General features: G+C 53.6%; 1 protein-coding gene across 2 annotated transcripts in view; it reads left to right on the top strand.

Annotated features, from left to right (window-relative positions):
- The window catches only part of SMIM35 (small integral membrane protein 35), a 28,440-nt gene extending 20,562 nt beyond the window's left edge, over nucleotides 1-7,878 (top strand). For both annotated transcript variants that reach the window (XM_034754686.1, XM_034754685.1), the window contains exons 2-5: nucleotides 1,674-1,790; nucleotides 3,858-3,891; nucleotides 4,693-4,830; nucleotides 6,562-7,878. In XM_034754686.1, coding sequence (XP_034610577.1) covers nucleotides 1,674-1,790; nucleotides 3,858-3,891; nucleotides 4,693-4,798 — 257 coding nt within the window. In that variant the 3' untranslated portion in view covers nucleotides 4,799-4,830; nucleotides 6,562-7,878. The remainder of the gene's footprint in view (nucleotides 1-1,673; nucleotides 1,791-3,857; nucleotides 3,892-4,692; nucleotides 4,831-6,561) is intronic.
- Nucleotides 7,879-15,591: the final 7,713 nt, after the last annotated feature.

Below are 15,591 nucleotides of genomic sequence, written 5' to 3'. Positions count from 1 at the left end.
GTTTGTGCTTTCACAGCCCTCGCCCCACCTTCCGGCTTCTCTTAAACCTGCCGGAGACTGAGCAGGCTTGGCCACGGGGCTGCTGGGGAGCAGAGGTGAGCAGGCAACCACCAGCTACTTCTGCTGGGCCGCGGACCTGTGGCTGCCCCGTCTGGGGCGACGGAGGCAGCAGGTACCCCTCCTGCCCTGAGCTATGGGCACGCAGGCAGGACTGGAGCTGACCCGTTTGGGTTGAAACGGGCAGACTCAGGCCGAGAGACAAATTGTGCTAACTTGTGTCGATTGAAATACAAATTAAACGTGTCCCCGGCCGTGCTCCCACGGCCGGACCATGAGCGTGGCCCCCGTTGTCCCGGCCCGAGATACGACGCGCTGCTTGGGGCGGCAAACATAGTAGAGCCGGCGCTGGGCAAGGGGCATGTCCCAGGAAGGGCTGGCTCGCCACTCTGAACGAGCGCCATGTGGGGCAAGGAGGCTCTGCCTCCTGATATGGGCGCCCCACACTCCTTGCCCTCCCTGCTGCTCCCCTGTCCAGCCAGGACACCCCTTCTCTGGGCTCAGCATCAGGCCCTTTCCCGTGGCCGTGTCCCAGTCTCAGCCAGGTGCAGCAGGGCCTGGCCATGCCGGGAAGGAATTGCAGAGCTGTGAGTGAGCAGCCTGAGTCTGTGGGACGCTCAGGGCCCCCAGAGCTGAGGTCAAACCCAGTCACCGCCTGGCGGTAAACGTAGGCCGAGAATAGCCGGGAATTGGCAGCTCTTGGGTCCTGGGTCCTGCTCCTGCGGAATGAGGAATTCTGTTTACGGCCAGCGCAGCTTCCTGTTTAGACTGAAGGCAGAGAGTCTCCTACGCTGCCCAGACTCACTGTTGGGACGTCACACTCCCTTCCGGGGCCGATTTTCCAGCACGGAGGCTGTTACACCTGCAAATCTCCCCATCCCGCTCCTGCCTTTGGGGTGAACATGGGGGAGCTGCAAACATGGCTCCTTGCACTTGCCAGTGCTGGACTCCCGTCTCCCAAAGCCCCCGTCGCTCCTTAGCAGCACGTGTGTATGACGGGCGTGCTGAGAGGCCATGGTTGAGCCAGGGCTCCGTAGTGCCAGGCGCTGCACAGGTGTTGTGAGAGACAGTCCCTGCCCCAACGAGCTCACAATCTAACTAGACAAGATAAAGGAGGGGAAGAGACTCTTGCTCCTCCATGGGGGTCAAAGGGAACAAGCGGGGAGCAAGGTTGTTTCCTACCAGATACCCCATGTCACTGCTGCAGATGCTCAAGGACCATCGGCCTGGACCCACTGACCCGGTGGGGTTGGGGTGGTCAGACAGGAGACGACTTAGTTTCTTTAAAAACAAAAGCGGAGATTCTCCCACAGTCCCGTGACTCCAAGAGCTGGGGCTTTAAGAACAACCCCAGATCCCTGAGACTTAAGAAGCCCCAGAGGGTTGGCCTCGCTGTGCTGTGTTAGGCATTGTCTACATAGTAGTAATGCCATGCACAATCTCACCATGCCTTAAGAAGAGCAGTGCAGCCGGTGAGCTGGCAGGGAAGGGCTCTGTAGCCTGCCCCGGTCCCCAGGACCCATCTCCATGCAGCAGTGAGCACCAGAGCTCCAGGTCACCTCCCCAGCCTCCTGGGAATGTTCCTCTGCAGAGCATGTCCTGTTTCTGACTTGCAGGAACCGAGCCCATCAGCATCCTCGGGCTTATCCTGGGCATCGGCCTGGCCTTGCTGCTCCTGGGCATCCTTGGCTACACCATTCTGAAGTGGTACCTGAGAGGACCAGCCTGGCACCGTAAGTATGGGGAGTGGAGAAGGGCTTAGGCAGAGGCACATACTGAGCCTTTAGCAGAGGACAAAGCTACGACAGTGCCCTCTGAACATCTGCATGTAATGTTCCCGTGTCTGGCTCTGAGTGGGGGCTGCCCCCTAGACAATGGGAGTGCTGATGGGACAGTGCCCTGGTCAGAGAAGGGGCTCCTGCGGGACCCTGCACAAGGATTTCACGCGTGTCTCTAGTCCAGACCCAAGCCAGCTGTGTGGCACAGCTGGTGAGTCCCTGTGCTGTCCAGGCATTGCTGAGTGAGACAGGGAGTGTTCGTCCCACTGAGACTAGGGCCAGGAGCGCAGCATCCGGCGTCTCTCATTTCCTGTGTGCACAACAAGCAACCCGTGGGCAGGAATTGCTCCAGCCCTGGGAGGAGGCAGCCGCCAGCATCGGCCAGGATGTGATGGAGGTGGGAGGTTTTGGACAGACCCCAGAGCTCCCAGCTGTCTTGCAAAGCTGGATCTCTAGTGCCCATGCAGAGCAGACGGGAGCCTGGCTTTTCAGATCTCGAATCCCAAAGACTCCCTGAGTGGAACCCTAGCTCCTGAGGGGCCGATTCGCTGTGTGATCCCAGGGTCGAGTCAAGAGCGAGTCAGGAGAGGCCAATGCCGCTGTCCCCGAGGAGTGCTGGGTGCATTCCACTTTGGGAAGCTCTGTGACTGTTCCCGTGGCTCAGACCAGCACACAAAGGGAGGAGCTGAAGTCCTATAGTCCGCTGTCTCCCCATTCATGCAGCGCTCGTGAGCTCCCAGCCAGGGCCCTGGGCACCCTGCCAGCCTGCCTTGAAAGCAGCCGAGCTCTCAGAGCTGGAAACTGTTTTCAGTCTGTTAAGGCATGCCCCAGTGCTGTATGCTGGAGCAATGCCTGTCAATAGCATACCTGCCTGGCCCGAACCAGAGAAAAGGGGCAGGGTTATATGTACCTGAAAGAGCAGAGAAACCCCTGGACTTTATCTATCCCCACAGAGAGCCTCCACACATAATTTCACCAGCTAGCAAGGATCCAGGACAACAGCATGGCTTGTTTTCAGACCAAGGCAAGCCAGCCCGGTGCTGTGGACAGCCAGAGGGGCTGACCGTGGTGAATCAGCATGGACCCCCCTCCCATGCCACTCAGCTGGCATGAGCTCCTGGTCCCGGCTGGCAGGACAGCTGGCAGTTAGAGCTGGGACCATCCTAGAGCAAGCTGGCGGGAGCGAGGGACCCTCTGGACTCCTTAGCAGGGTGCCGAATTGCATGTTTGGGGCACTGTCCGGCTGAGACAGAAACCAGGGCCAGATCCTCAGCTGGTGTAAATCGGCACTGACATTTGCACCAATGGCGCGGTTACACATTCCATTATCCAGAGAGGCATTTTTGCAGGTAAATGGGGAGCTGAAGGTTCCTGCCCTCGGCACTAACTTACCCCCGCGTTGAGAGCAGCGGTTGCTCTGTTAACTCGTGCTTTGCTCTGAGCGTGCGGTGGTGCACGGCTGCGGGGCTGACCCATTGTGCCCACAAATGCACGGACTGTGCCACCCACTGACCTTATTGTCCCTTTAGCCGCACCGAGGGGGAGAGTGAGGAACAGATGGCCCCTCGCCGGAGTTAGCAACCTAGTGGCCCCAGCCTTGGTTGGGCAGGTCGTCCCCAAGGAGCTGCTGTGGATGAAGCCAGACACCCAGAGGCCAAGCCAGAGCTCCCATGGCTCAGCCTGTCCAGCAGCATGGACCGCCCTGGGCTGCAGGGTGGTTAGAACTGGGCCTGGGGCAAGCAGGGTTCTGGAGGGGAGGGGTCACTGTCTGAGCACACATCACACCACCTCCCTTGTCCGGGTCTGTGGACACCGTTCGCCCTGGCTGATATCCAGCGAGACGCACAAAGCAGGCAAGTCAGGACAGTGCAGGCCAGGAACGGGCATTTTTCACTTACTGCTTCCTAGTGCTGTGTAGCTACTTCATGCCGTGGCTACGGGTGCATTGTGTTGTCTGCAGGTTGCAGCGCTTCTCCTTCCCCCTAACGGTCTCCTCTCCTCTCTCCCTTTTTTCCTGCCCAGGCCCTAATTTTGTTTTCAACCTGTATCACATCCGGTGAGTATATTTCATGCCCTTTGGCAGGCATGTGCGGTGCATTGCCTGAGGTCTCTCCTGGGGCGGGAGGGGGTAGTTCAGCAGTTTTCCCCAGTGTTATCTGCTAAGCCAGACAGAGGAGGACAGCTCACCATCACCACTCTCACTAGGCAGAGTCAGAGAGCCTGGTTATGGTCTGGGGGGAGGAGTGGCCAGTGCATCTGTCTCTCCTCCCAGTGCTCCCTGTGGAAGAGCTAGATGTGGAAGTGGTTCTGGTCTCTTGCTCCTCTTGCCTTTACTTTGTGTGTCCCAGGAGTGGGAAGGGAAAGGAAGTGCAGGGCCCGTTACTCTGCTAAATACCCCTCGTGCCTGCTTGTCAGGCAGGAGCCCAGCCTCCGTGCCGTGTGCTGACAGGTGGGAGCTGCACTTGGGGCTGCAGTCCCATGCCAAGAGCTTGCCAGATTTCAGCTGCCAGAGCCAAGCCCAGTGCTGACTCCGCTTCAGACCCAAATCCCAAACTGTAGGTGGGTCTGGTCTCTGCCTCTGGACGAGCACATCTGCAGCATCTGGGCTGCGGTTCTCTGGGTGACACGGGGCCCCTCAGCTTGAGCTGGCGATGCCAGGGTTGGGATGCTGGGGCCTGTCAGGGCATTTCTGCATGTCACACAGGAGGCTCTAGTGTGCTCCATCCATGATAACTATCTGCAGCACTTGGGCTTCTCAGGACTTGTCAATGCAGCCCCTGTACAAATAAATCGTGTGTGTGTATTAATGTCCTGGAGCGGCTCCATCAGGCATCTGCCTCTCTCTGGCTCCCTTTAGCAGCCTGAAGTCTGTGGAAGTGGAGCTGGCCCCACCGTTCACAGTCAGCGGCTCCATGAGCGACATGGGAAGTGGCTACATGCGGTTCCATGACAGGAACATGTGATGCTGCGAAGCCAGAGATACTGATGCTGCGAGGTGAGACGCTGCACCAGTTCATTTCCTCCAGGGCAGGGAGTGGGGGCGGCTGATCATTAGCCATGGGCGTCTTTACCTCAGACCCTCCTAAGAATCTCAGTCCTAAGAATTCAGCTGCGATATAAAAAAGTCACTTTGAAACTGGGGAGGCGTGTGCCACTCGTGAACCTTGGGCGGGGCAATCCCCTTTCCCCTGCAGCTCTTTTCATTGCAGTCTGCTTTCCCCTCCTGCCTTCTCCTCTGATCACAGGCATCATAAATGATCTGGAGAAAGGGGTAAACAGTGAGGTGGCAAAGTTTGCAGACGATACAAAATTACTAAAGATAGTTAAGACCAAAGCAGACTGTGAAGAACTTCAAAAAGAACTCACAAAACTAAGTGATTGGGCAACAAAATGGCAAATGAAATTTAATGTGCATAAATGTAAAGTAATACACATTAGAAAAAATAACCCCAACTATACATACAATATGATGGGGGCTGATTTAGCTACAACTATTCAGGAAACCGATGGAGTCATCATGGATAGTTCTCTGAAGACGTCCGTGCAGTGTGCAGCGGCAGTCAAAAAAGAAAACGGGATGTTAGGAATCGTTAAAAAAGTGATAGAGAATAAGACAGAGAATATCTTATTGCCCTTATATAAATCCATGGTACGCCCACATCTTGAATACTGTGTACAGATGTGGTCTCCCCATCTCAAAAAAGCTACACTGGCATTAGAAAAGGTTCAGAGAAGGGCAACTAAAATGATTAGAGGTTTGGAACAAGTCCCATCTGAGGAGAGATTAAAGAGGCTAGGACTTTTCAGCTTGGAAAAGAGGAGACTAATGGGGGGTATGATAGAGGTCTATAAAATCATGAGTGATGTGGAGAAAGTGAATAAGGAAAAGTTATTTACTTGTTCCCATAATACAAGAACTAGGGGCCACCAAATGAAATTAATGGGCAGCAGATTTAAAACAAATAAAAGGAAGTTCTTCATGCAGCGCACAGTCAACCTGTGGAACTCCTTGCCTGAGGAGGTTGTGAAGACTAGGACTATAACAGGGTTTAAAAGAGAACTAGATAAATTCATGGAGGTTAAGTCCATTAATGGCTATTAGCCAGGACGGGTAAGGAAGGGTGTCCCTAGCCTCTGTCTGTCAGAGGGTGGAGATGGATGGCAGGAGAGAGATCACTTGATCATTACCTGTTAGGTTCACTCCCTCGGGGGCACCTGGCATTGGCCACTGTCGGTAGACAGGATTCTGGGCTGGATGGACCTTTGGTCCGACCCGGTCCGGCCGTTCTTATGTTCTCATGAGGGGCCGTGCTCTCTGGCCCAGGCCAGGTGAGTCAGGGGGGAGAGGGCAGCTCTGTAGCTGGCTGTTGCTTTTCCATGAAATATTACAGCCCACCCTCAACACATTGTCCCCTTAAATGGCTGCCCAGGACAGGCCTTGTGATCTGTGGGCCCTCAGCCACTGGGCCGGAGGAGGAAGCAGCTGGAGCTCCCTCTTTCATCAGTCCCACTACTGCTGAAAACACCCAGCGAATGCACATGAGGACAGGTATCAGGTACATGGCTGGGAAACAGGCTTGTCCTCTGCAACTGGACATACCTGCCTCTCTGTACCCAGACAGCCTGTCCATTTCACCCCAATTCAGCACTCGCAACTCCAGGGCATTGCTGCCTGCCAGAAATGCACGTATATTGGTAACCTAACTCTTCCCCTCTTTCATGACAGGCCACTGGCTCTGCAGAGGTGGTTGCATTCGGTTGTGTGAGCAATATCCGTTTCCCTGTGTCTTTGCTGCTTGGGATACTGCTATCCATTACATGCACTGTCTCTCTGTCCATTCTCACTGGGCTGGGACGCGGCCACCTTAGCTTGTGTGTGCGGCTAAGAAGGAATCGGAGCAGCAATGCGGTGCAAGTAACAGACTGGACTTCAGCATCTCACCAGGCTCTGGCCCCGTCCCTGGCACTGGTGCTCAGACCGCAGCCTGCTTTCGATCACCAGGCTGAGAAGAGAAAGCATCCCTGTCCTCCCTGTGCTAGGCCCACGCCCTTCAGCGGCTGAGAGTCGTTACAGCCTGGTGGGCGGGTGGCTTTCGGGAAGCTCCCTCCATTTCCCAGTGGAAAAATCTCCTTGGCCCACTTCTCACTGGTCATTATTAGTATCCCGGTAGCACGCAGGGCCCCATGCTGGGGGCCAGGGCCCTGCGAGGTGCTGTACACGCAGGGCAGAGACAGTCCCTGCCCGGAGGAGCCTGCCGTCTCAGGATCACCTGAGAAATGACAGGTGGGCCCAACAGACGGACTGGGAGAGCCCGAGGTAACAGCACCGTGATGGCTAGCGCTAAATGGCCCCTCGCCAACTCCTCCGCGTGACACCCAGCTCAGAGGTGCACAGCTGATCCTCCCAGAGAGAGCCTCCGGAGGGGATGAAAAGAGGATGGGTTGGTCCACTATCAGCCCTGCTGCCCTTGCTGCCCTGGTGTGTCGCTGTCCCTGGGTGGGAGCAGGACACAAGGACAGGCAGCTATTGGCTGGTCTGCAGGCCCACTAGCCTTTCCCACTGGCCTTGCTGCCTAGTGCTTGGAGAAGGGGAGGCTGCTCCCCGGGAGCCAGGCAGCCACCAGTCTGTCTAGTGCCGTCTCTTGTCCCAGCTTTCCCAGGCCTGTCCAGGGGATTGAGATTTCCCCTCAGAAAAACCCTCGCCGTGACTGAGGCCTATTGGGTGTTGGGAAATCCTGGGTCTTCCCCAGTCTCCTGTTTCAATTCCCCCATTCACAGGCCTGCCCGTGGCCTCAACTTGGTATCTGAGGCAAGTGACTTCCTCTCCAACAAACTGCTGCCCACAGAGTAACAGCTGAGCACGTCCCCCTCCTCCGCTGGACCAGAGCTGTGGGAGCCGCACCTCCCCTGGCCCCAGGAGCAGGGGCTGGTCCACATCTACAGAGAAGTAATGCATTGGGAACTGGCCGGAAAATCGTTCCCAGAGTAGTTATCAGTGGGTCACAGTCAAGCTGGAAGGGCATAACGAGTGGGGTCCCGCGGGGATCAGTTCTGGGTCTGGTTCTGTTCAATATCTTTATAAGTGATTTAGATAAAGGCATAGAGAGTACACTTATAAAGTTTGCGGACGATACCAAGCTGGGAGGGGTTGCAAGTGCTTTGGAGGATCAGGATTATAATTCAAAATGATCTGGACAAACTGGAGAAATGGTCTGAAGTAAATAGGATGAAATTCAATAAGGCAAATGCAAAGTACTCCACTTATTAGAAAGGAACAATCAGTTGCACACATACAAAATGGGAAATGACTGCCTAGGAAGGAGTACTGCGGAAAGTGATCTGGGGGTTATAGTGGATCACAAGCTAAACATGAGTCAACAGTGTAACACTGTTGCAAAAAAAGCAAACATCATTCTGAGATGTATTAGCAGGAGTGTTGTAAGCAAGACACAGGAAGTAATTCTTCCGCTCTACTCCGCACTGATTAGGCCTCAACTGGAGTATTGTGTCCAGTTCTGGGTGCCACATTTCAGGAAGGATGTGGACAAATTGGAGAAAGCCCAGCGAAGAGCAACAAAAATGATTAAAGATCTAGAAAACATGATCTATGAGGGAAGATTGAAAAAATTGGGCATGTTTAGTCTGGAGAAGACTGAGAGGGGGACATAATGACAGTTTTCAAGTACATAAAAGGTTGTTACAAGGAGGAGGGAGAAAAATTGTTAACTTTTGAGGATAGGACAAGAAGCAGTGGGCTTAAATCACAGCAAGGGAGGTTTAGGTTGGACATTAGGAAAAACTTCCTAACTGTCAGGGTGGTTAAGCACTGGAATAAATTGCCTAGGGAGGTGGTGGAATCTCCATCATTGGAGGTTTTTCAGAGCAGGTTGGACAAACACCTGACAGGGATGGTCTAGATAATACTTAGTCCTGCCATGAGTGCAGGGGACTGGACTAGACGACCTCTCAAGGTCCCTTCCAGTTCTGTGATTCTAATATTGGCTCCATGCTGTGCTCTCCCTTCTCCATGACCAGGTCCCGATACAACTGCTCTGTGACCCAAAGTAGCTTCTCTTAATGAGCCTGCGGGGCAAGTACACCCGGCCAACGTGCTGGCTGCGGGCAGGGCTGCCCCACACAGAGGTGCCGGTGGCAGGGTGTTCTTTGGGTGTGAAATCAAGCACGGCCCTGAACAGTTTTGTTCCCAGACCCTTTCTTTTCAGGATTGCTTTGCCGTTTGCCCAGTGACGGGGATCCTACCCTGCTCTGTTCACCCCCCGGTCCCTATTGCCTGAGCGCCGAAATGTCAGGCCAGGAGGACTAGACTGGAGTCTTGTGGACCTGCTCCCACGGGGACAGTCCTGGTGACTCCAGTGGCACGGGATTGACTAATCAAGTCTCATTCCCTCCTTCCAAGGGGTCCAACTTTCTCCACTTCTCCTGGCCCAGCAGGGTAGCGTTACCATATGTCCGTTTTTTCCCGGAGAGGTCCGACTTTTTGGTAATCAAACCCCCATCCGGGGGGAATTGCCAAAAAGCTGAACATGTCCGGGAAAATACTGGCCGGGCACTTCCCCTCCCGCGGCTGCTCTGCTCCTCCCCTGACTCTTCGTCTCTGTTTAAGAGCCAAGCTGCCCAAGCGCTACCGGCTTCGGGCAGCCCCCTTGCCTCCGGACCCCGAGCCGCCGGCCGGGCACTTCCCCTCCCAGGCTCCAGCTGCGCTGCTCCGGCGGCGCAGGGTCCAGAGGCACGGGGGCTGCCCGAAGCCCAGGCGCTACCGGCTTCACGGTTTGTCGGGCAGCCTCCAGACCCTGCGCCCCCGGCTGGGCGCTTCCCCTCCCGGGCTCCAGCTGTGCTGGGGAAGTGCCGGCCAGGGGCGCAGGGTCTGGGGGCTGCCCGGCAAACCATGAAGCCGGTAGCGCTCGGGCAGCCCTTTTCGCGTGGCTGGGAGGGAGGAGGGGGAGTTAGGGGTGGGACTTTGGAGAAGGGGTGGGGAATGGGCGGAGTTGGGGCAAGAAAGGGGCGGGGCCAGGGCCCGGTGGAGTGTCCTCTTTTTTTATTTTTTAAATATGGTAACCCTAGCCCAGGGAGCAAGGCACTGGGACCACGGTCAAACCTGGTCTGCCCCGGCCCAAAAGAAGTTGGGCAATTTCTTTGTGCAAGCAGGAACCATCACAATCTCTGACTCCCCCACATTTTCCACAGTGTTCGGCTTTGGTGTGGGGTTCTTCCTAGTTTCGAGTGGTCACAAAAGCTGGGGGAATTCCTGGGCTCTTGGTTTCTTTGAAAAGGAGCCCAAAAAGCAAATGCTCCATTTCTACTGAAATGAAAGTGTTGCAATTTTTGTTTTTCAAATAACTTCTCCATCGACTACATCGTCCTCAGTTTCTGCTGCTGTGCCCGGCTTCCTGGGGTGGGGAGGGAAACATGGGCCATGTCTGTACTGGGAGCGAGCCCTGATTTCAGCCACTGATGCAGCTGCACCCAGTGCAAGCTACAAGTGTAGACTAGCCGAGCTGCATGGGCACTGGCTCAGTTTCCTCCCGCTTGAGACACCAGTGCACACCTCGGCTTCCCTTGTCTGCACCCGGGCTGGAGTCTGGGGAGACTCCTCAGCTCTGAACCCCACACTGCACTTCCAGCCATGCAGCTTGGGAACCGCTGGAAGGAGAACGATTCTGTTCCCACTGTTCTCTGCTGTGGATGTGTTTCCTGCAGGGTCGCAATGGAGCCTAGTGCAGGGGGTTGGGCGTCAGGAATCCCGCTGTGCAACCTTCAGGAGATGGCAACAATGACCCCGGCAGTATGGCCAGGCCTAGCTCCTTGCTGTCTGTAGAGCGCTTTGAGATCTTCTCTGGAGCAGTGCTAGAGACAGGCACGTGGTGTTATTTTATATGGAACGGGGAGCTGTATTTTCACACTTTGGAGCTGGAGTTGGGAGCTTTCCACCACTAATCACTCACGTAAAATACACCGGGGCAAAGGCAATTAACTCCTTGTGTGCCAGGATCTAGTGCCTGGCAAGACCCACTCACCGTTAGCATGTGCATGTGAAGAAGGGCGGCAGGGCCCTGTGCTGAACTCTTTGCATGGTACAAAATAAACAGGGAACGTAGAAAACTCACAAGCAGAAGTTTACAGAATGTGTTGATGGGCCACAGAAATTGATAGTTATTTTTGTACAGCCGGGGAAAATGCCTTGTACAAAATGAGACTGCAACAAACTTCCCTCTTCAGTGAAGCAAATTAACAAACATGGAAATTTGGCAGTACAACATGAATAACGAAAGCAAATACTTCAGAAAAGCCCAAAATGGTTGTTCATCATTTTCTGGTTGCCTGGTTCAGGACGTGAATGTCCCTTAATACCCCACATGCTGGCAAAATAGGAAATCAACAAAACAGCATTGAAAAAAGAGGGATGGGCAAGCTAGTGTCCTGGCTAAACTCCAGTCTAGGGAGGAGAGGCATGGCCTAGACACCGGAGCAAAGGACGAGGAGGCAGGAACTCCCAAGTTACCCCTGCACTGGGCATTGGCTCCCTCCATCACCTCAGGAACGGCATTTCCTCTCATCATGCCTGAGTGAAGAACACTGACCTACCTTAGGGGGATGTGCCATTCATTAAAGACCCAAACTGAAACAGCATTGTTCTGTCTACCTGAACACTTCTTGTCATGGCAGTGGGTTTGGCGTGCTTCACCCCACTGTGGGCGAACGTGCTTTCTCTGCAGTGACTTCTATGGAAATGTATGGGCATTAGGATAGGTTATCTGTGATTGTCAGCTATGTTGCAAGCAGCAATGTCAAATCGTGGGTCGCGCCCTTGCCTCCCCAGCTGCAGAGCGTTTGTGCTCTCTTGCAGAGGCGTTCAGCTCGCTACAGACTTTGCAGGGAGGAGGCTCACGAACGAGAGCTGGAGACAATCTGCAAGCAATGACAGTGTCTCCAGCATTGAGGGAGGGAGCAGCAGAACCAGCTTTCATTGTTCTGTGCACTTGTGTATTCTCTGCTTCCTTTGGGCTGCAGGGGGTTCGTATAGACACATGGCATAAGCAGAGTTTTTGTAACACCTCCTCTTCTGCAGTGCAATGCGAACCTGCCGATTAAATATTATCATAATCAAGAGTGACCACCTTTAACTTGCTACAAATGAATACACTCGGCTGTCCCATGAACACAGAAATAACCCCCTAGGAAAGTGCCCTGTAGCAGTTTGGTTTTGATAGGCAGGTAGGTGCCCTAGGGGGATTGCGTGCAGGCTGAGCAGGGCAGAAGGGAAGGGATTCTTGAACAGTGCATGGGAAAATGTTTTGTCAGAAAGAAAAACACAAAGAAAAAGCAATGGTCTAGTTCAGCGGAAGGAGTGAGAACAGAATCAAAACAGACTAGCTCCATGGCAGGGTTTGCAGGGGAGCAGAGCTACAACCACAAGAGAAGGGTGCTAAGTCTGAGAGTGCAGGAGACCTGCAGCTGCATTGAGCTGGGACATCAACAGGAAACAGAACGGGTAAAAGTCACGTTGGGGAAGAAGCTGTCTTCTCCCATGGCCCCTTCCTGGGGGTGGGGCGCTGTGTAAATACTCGTGAGCGCAGTAGGACTAGAGAAGTGCAAGAGAGGTGACTGGAGAGCTACAGACTGGTTGCAGCACCTGGGGGCTGGGTTCTGTGGCTTTTTTGCTCATTTCCTGCACGTGAGAAACTGGTACTGGGCCAGGAGCCAGCCAGAGGGAGTGCGTTCAGCCCTTATAGGCCAGATCAGGGGTCGACAACCTTTCAGAAGGGATGTGCCGAGTCTTCATTTATTCACTCTGATTTAAGGTTTCGCCTGCCAGTCATACATTTTAACATTTTTAGAAGGTCTCTTTCTATAAGTCTATAATATATAACTAAACTATTGTTGTATGTAAAGTAAATAAGGCTTTTAAAATGTTTAAGAAGCTTCATTTAAAATTAAATTAAAATGCAGAGCCCTCCCCCATACCGGTGGCCAGGACCCGGGCAGTGTGAGTGCCACTGAAAAATCAGCTTGTATTAGGGTTACCATATTTAAAAAATAAAAAAAGAGGACACTCCACGGGGCCCTGGCCCCGCCCCTTTCCCACCTCAGCCCCACCCCAACTCCGCCCCTTTCCCTCCCCTTCCCCAAAGTCCCTGCCCTAACTTCCCCTCCTCCCTCCCAGCCACGCGAAAAGGGCTGCCTGAGCGCTACCGGCTTCATGGTTTGCCGGGCAGCCCCCAGACCCTGCGCCCCCGACCGGCGCTTCCCCAGTGCAGCTGGAGCCCGGGAGGGGAAGCGCCCAGCCGGGGGCGCAGAGTCTGGAGGCTGCCCGGCAAACCGTGAAGCCGGTAGCGCTCGGGCTTCGGGCAGCCCCCATGCCTCCGGATCCTGTGCCCCCAGCCGGGCACTTCCCCTCCCGGGCTCCGGCTGCTGTGCTCCTCCCCTGACTCTTTGGCTCTGTTTAAGAGCCAAGCTGCCCGAGTGCTACCGGCTTCGGGCAGCCCCCCTGCCTCCAGACCCTGCGCCGCTGGAGCAGAGCAGCTGGAGCCCGGGAGGGGAAGTGCCCAGCCGGCGGCTCGGCGTCCGGAGACACGGGGGCTGCCTGAAGCCAGTAGCTCTGGCTTGGGCAGCTTGGCTCTTAAACAGAGACAAAGAGTCCGGGGAGGAACAGAGCAGCCACGGGAGGGGAAGTGCCTGGCCGGTATTTTCCCAGACATGTTCGGCTTTTTGGCAATTCCCCCCGGACGGGGGTTTGATTACCAAAAAGTCGGACATGTCCGGGAAAAACCGGACGTATGGTAACCCTAGCTTGTGTGCCACCTTTGGCACGTGTGCCATAGGTTGCCTACCCCTGCTCTAGCTGTTTGATAACATGAAAAAATGTGCAACACTGGTGGAATTTCCTCTGGACTTTGAGTTGGGTCAGTTCCTCCTTTTATTAGAGGAACTTTGACTCGGTCACTGAAAGAAACCATTTCATCCAGCCCTCTGCCAAATACTGCACAGTTTTAAAAAGAAATTAAACTTGAACGTAACAAGGGGAAACTTCCTGTTGTTCCGAGAAGGACTCTGCTAATAGAATTGATTCATGGTATTACTCCAAAGTCCTACTCATCAGCTTGTCTTTAGGTAACCGCTTTTACTGAAAAAACCCACAGTGAAGTTTCTTTGAAATTTGGGTGACTCTAGGAGAATTCCTGAAATGCCTTGGTAGGAGTTTAATTTAACCCACAACAAAACCCTTTGGGACATTTTGTTGTGTTTCCATTTCTAATGGAAGAAGAAAAAGCGGAAATAGGGTGGGATGTGCCATTGCTTTGTACCTTGTGTCATCACTTAAATCTATGTGACATGAAAGTAAAATTACTCCCATTCAGAGGGGAGAGGGGTTGCTGTGACCTTAAGAATTTCTCCCTGCCAACGGTCAAAGGGTTCACTGTTGGTTAACAGCAACTACTACCAGGCCTGACAAACGCCCTCCACCTAGCACACCTCTTTCATGGGCTGAGTCCATCGATGATGTCATGTGAGGGCTCTAATAGAAAACGTATGTCATACTGATGTGCATCGTCAGCGCGAGATGTGTGGAGGGATGCTATTTAAGGAGTTGTGTATAGATGCTGAAAATACCTTTCAAAGGCTGTCACCAACCAAGAGAAAAACAGGTTTCTTCCAGCCAGGAGGTAGGAGGCGTAGCTCTGTCGGAACGGAAATTGAGCTTTATAATGGAAGCCCTATTTACGTGGGACGTCTCCTGGCGGCTGGGCAATCAAGAGGGAGGCAAGACACTGGAGAATGAACCACAGGCAGTTGCCCTGTCTCTGAGGGCAGACAATGAACTTTGAGGAATAAAACGGGAAGGCAGAAAAACCCCCTTTTGTCCGGCATCTGAGGAGGCAAATGGACAGTGCATGTATAGTCATGAAATCAGGATCTCAGTCAGGCTTGGCTAAAACGGGGTGAGATGAATGACCTTAGACAGAAGGTTAGCTGCTAAGTTTAGTCTTTAGAAAGTATGTCATGGTTTTGTTTTATACATAACCATCCTGTTTCCATTATCCTTAATCACCGGCGCTACAGTTTTAATCTTATGAGTGTTTTCACTATAAATGGATCTCAGTGCTGTGGTGTTATATAGGAGCTGATCCAGAGTTGAGTTGTACAAGCTGTGTACACTGTTCCCTTGGAGACAGCAAACCTGGTATTACTGTGAGCGTTCACCACACACGGGTCTGGACACTACAGGGGAAATGCTTCCAGGGGACTTAGGTGCATGTACTGTTAACTTGCAAGGCAAAGGAAGGGCCTGCATAGGCCCAAGGGAGATGGTTTGGGGGCTAACAGACTGGAGTTGTCAGGGAGCTGACACCCGTTAAGCATCAGCAAGTGTCTCTTTTGCAGGAGGAAGGGGTGTAACACAAGATGACTCTCAGTGCTGGATGCCCTGAGAACCGTCCCAGTTGCCCAGTTTGCACAGGTATAAACACAACAATTGGTGCATTTCCTTTTGCTGGTGATTTGTCACCGAATGATCCAAATTTACAGGATTCGCTTGGAAAAACTGCATTCCACTGCTGCCAGCTTATGTGGAACCGCAGGAGAGAAGCTGACTGTCTTGCTCCTGTTCCTTCAGTTCTGATCTAAAAATTCTCTTTCTCGTGTGCACAGTAACTGCACAATGTTGCAGTTCCCTGCTCCCAAGAAGGGAAAACCCAACTGTGGCTTTAATACTCACACACAGGTAGATACACTGAAA

Source organism: Trachemys scripta, chromosome 21, assembly GCF_013100865.1.
Source record: "Trachemys scripta elegans isolate TJP31775 chromosome 21, CAS_Tse_1.0, whole genome shotgun sequence".
Taxonomy (NCBI): Eukaryota; Metazoa; Chordata; order Testudines; family Emydidae; genus Trachemys; species Trachemys scripta.
Note: the sequence above shows the minus strand (reverse complement) of the source record. Positions and strands in the feature narration are given on the sequence as shown.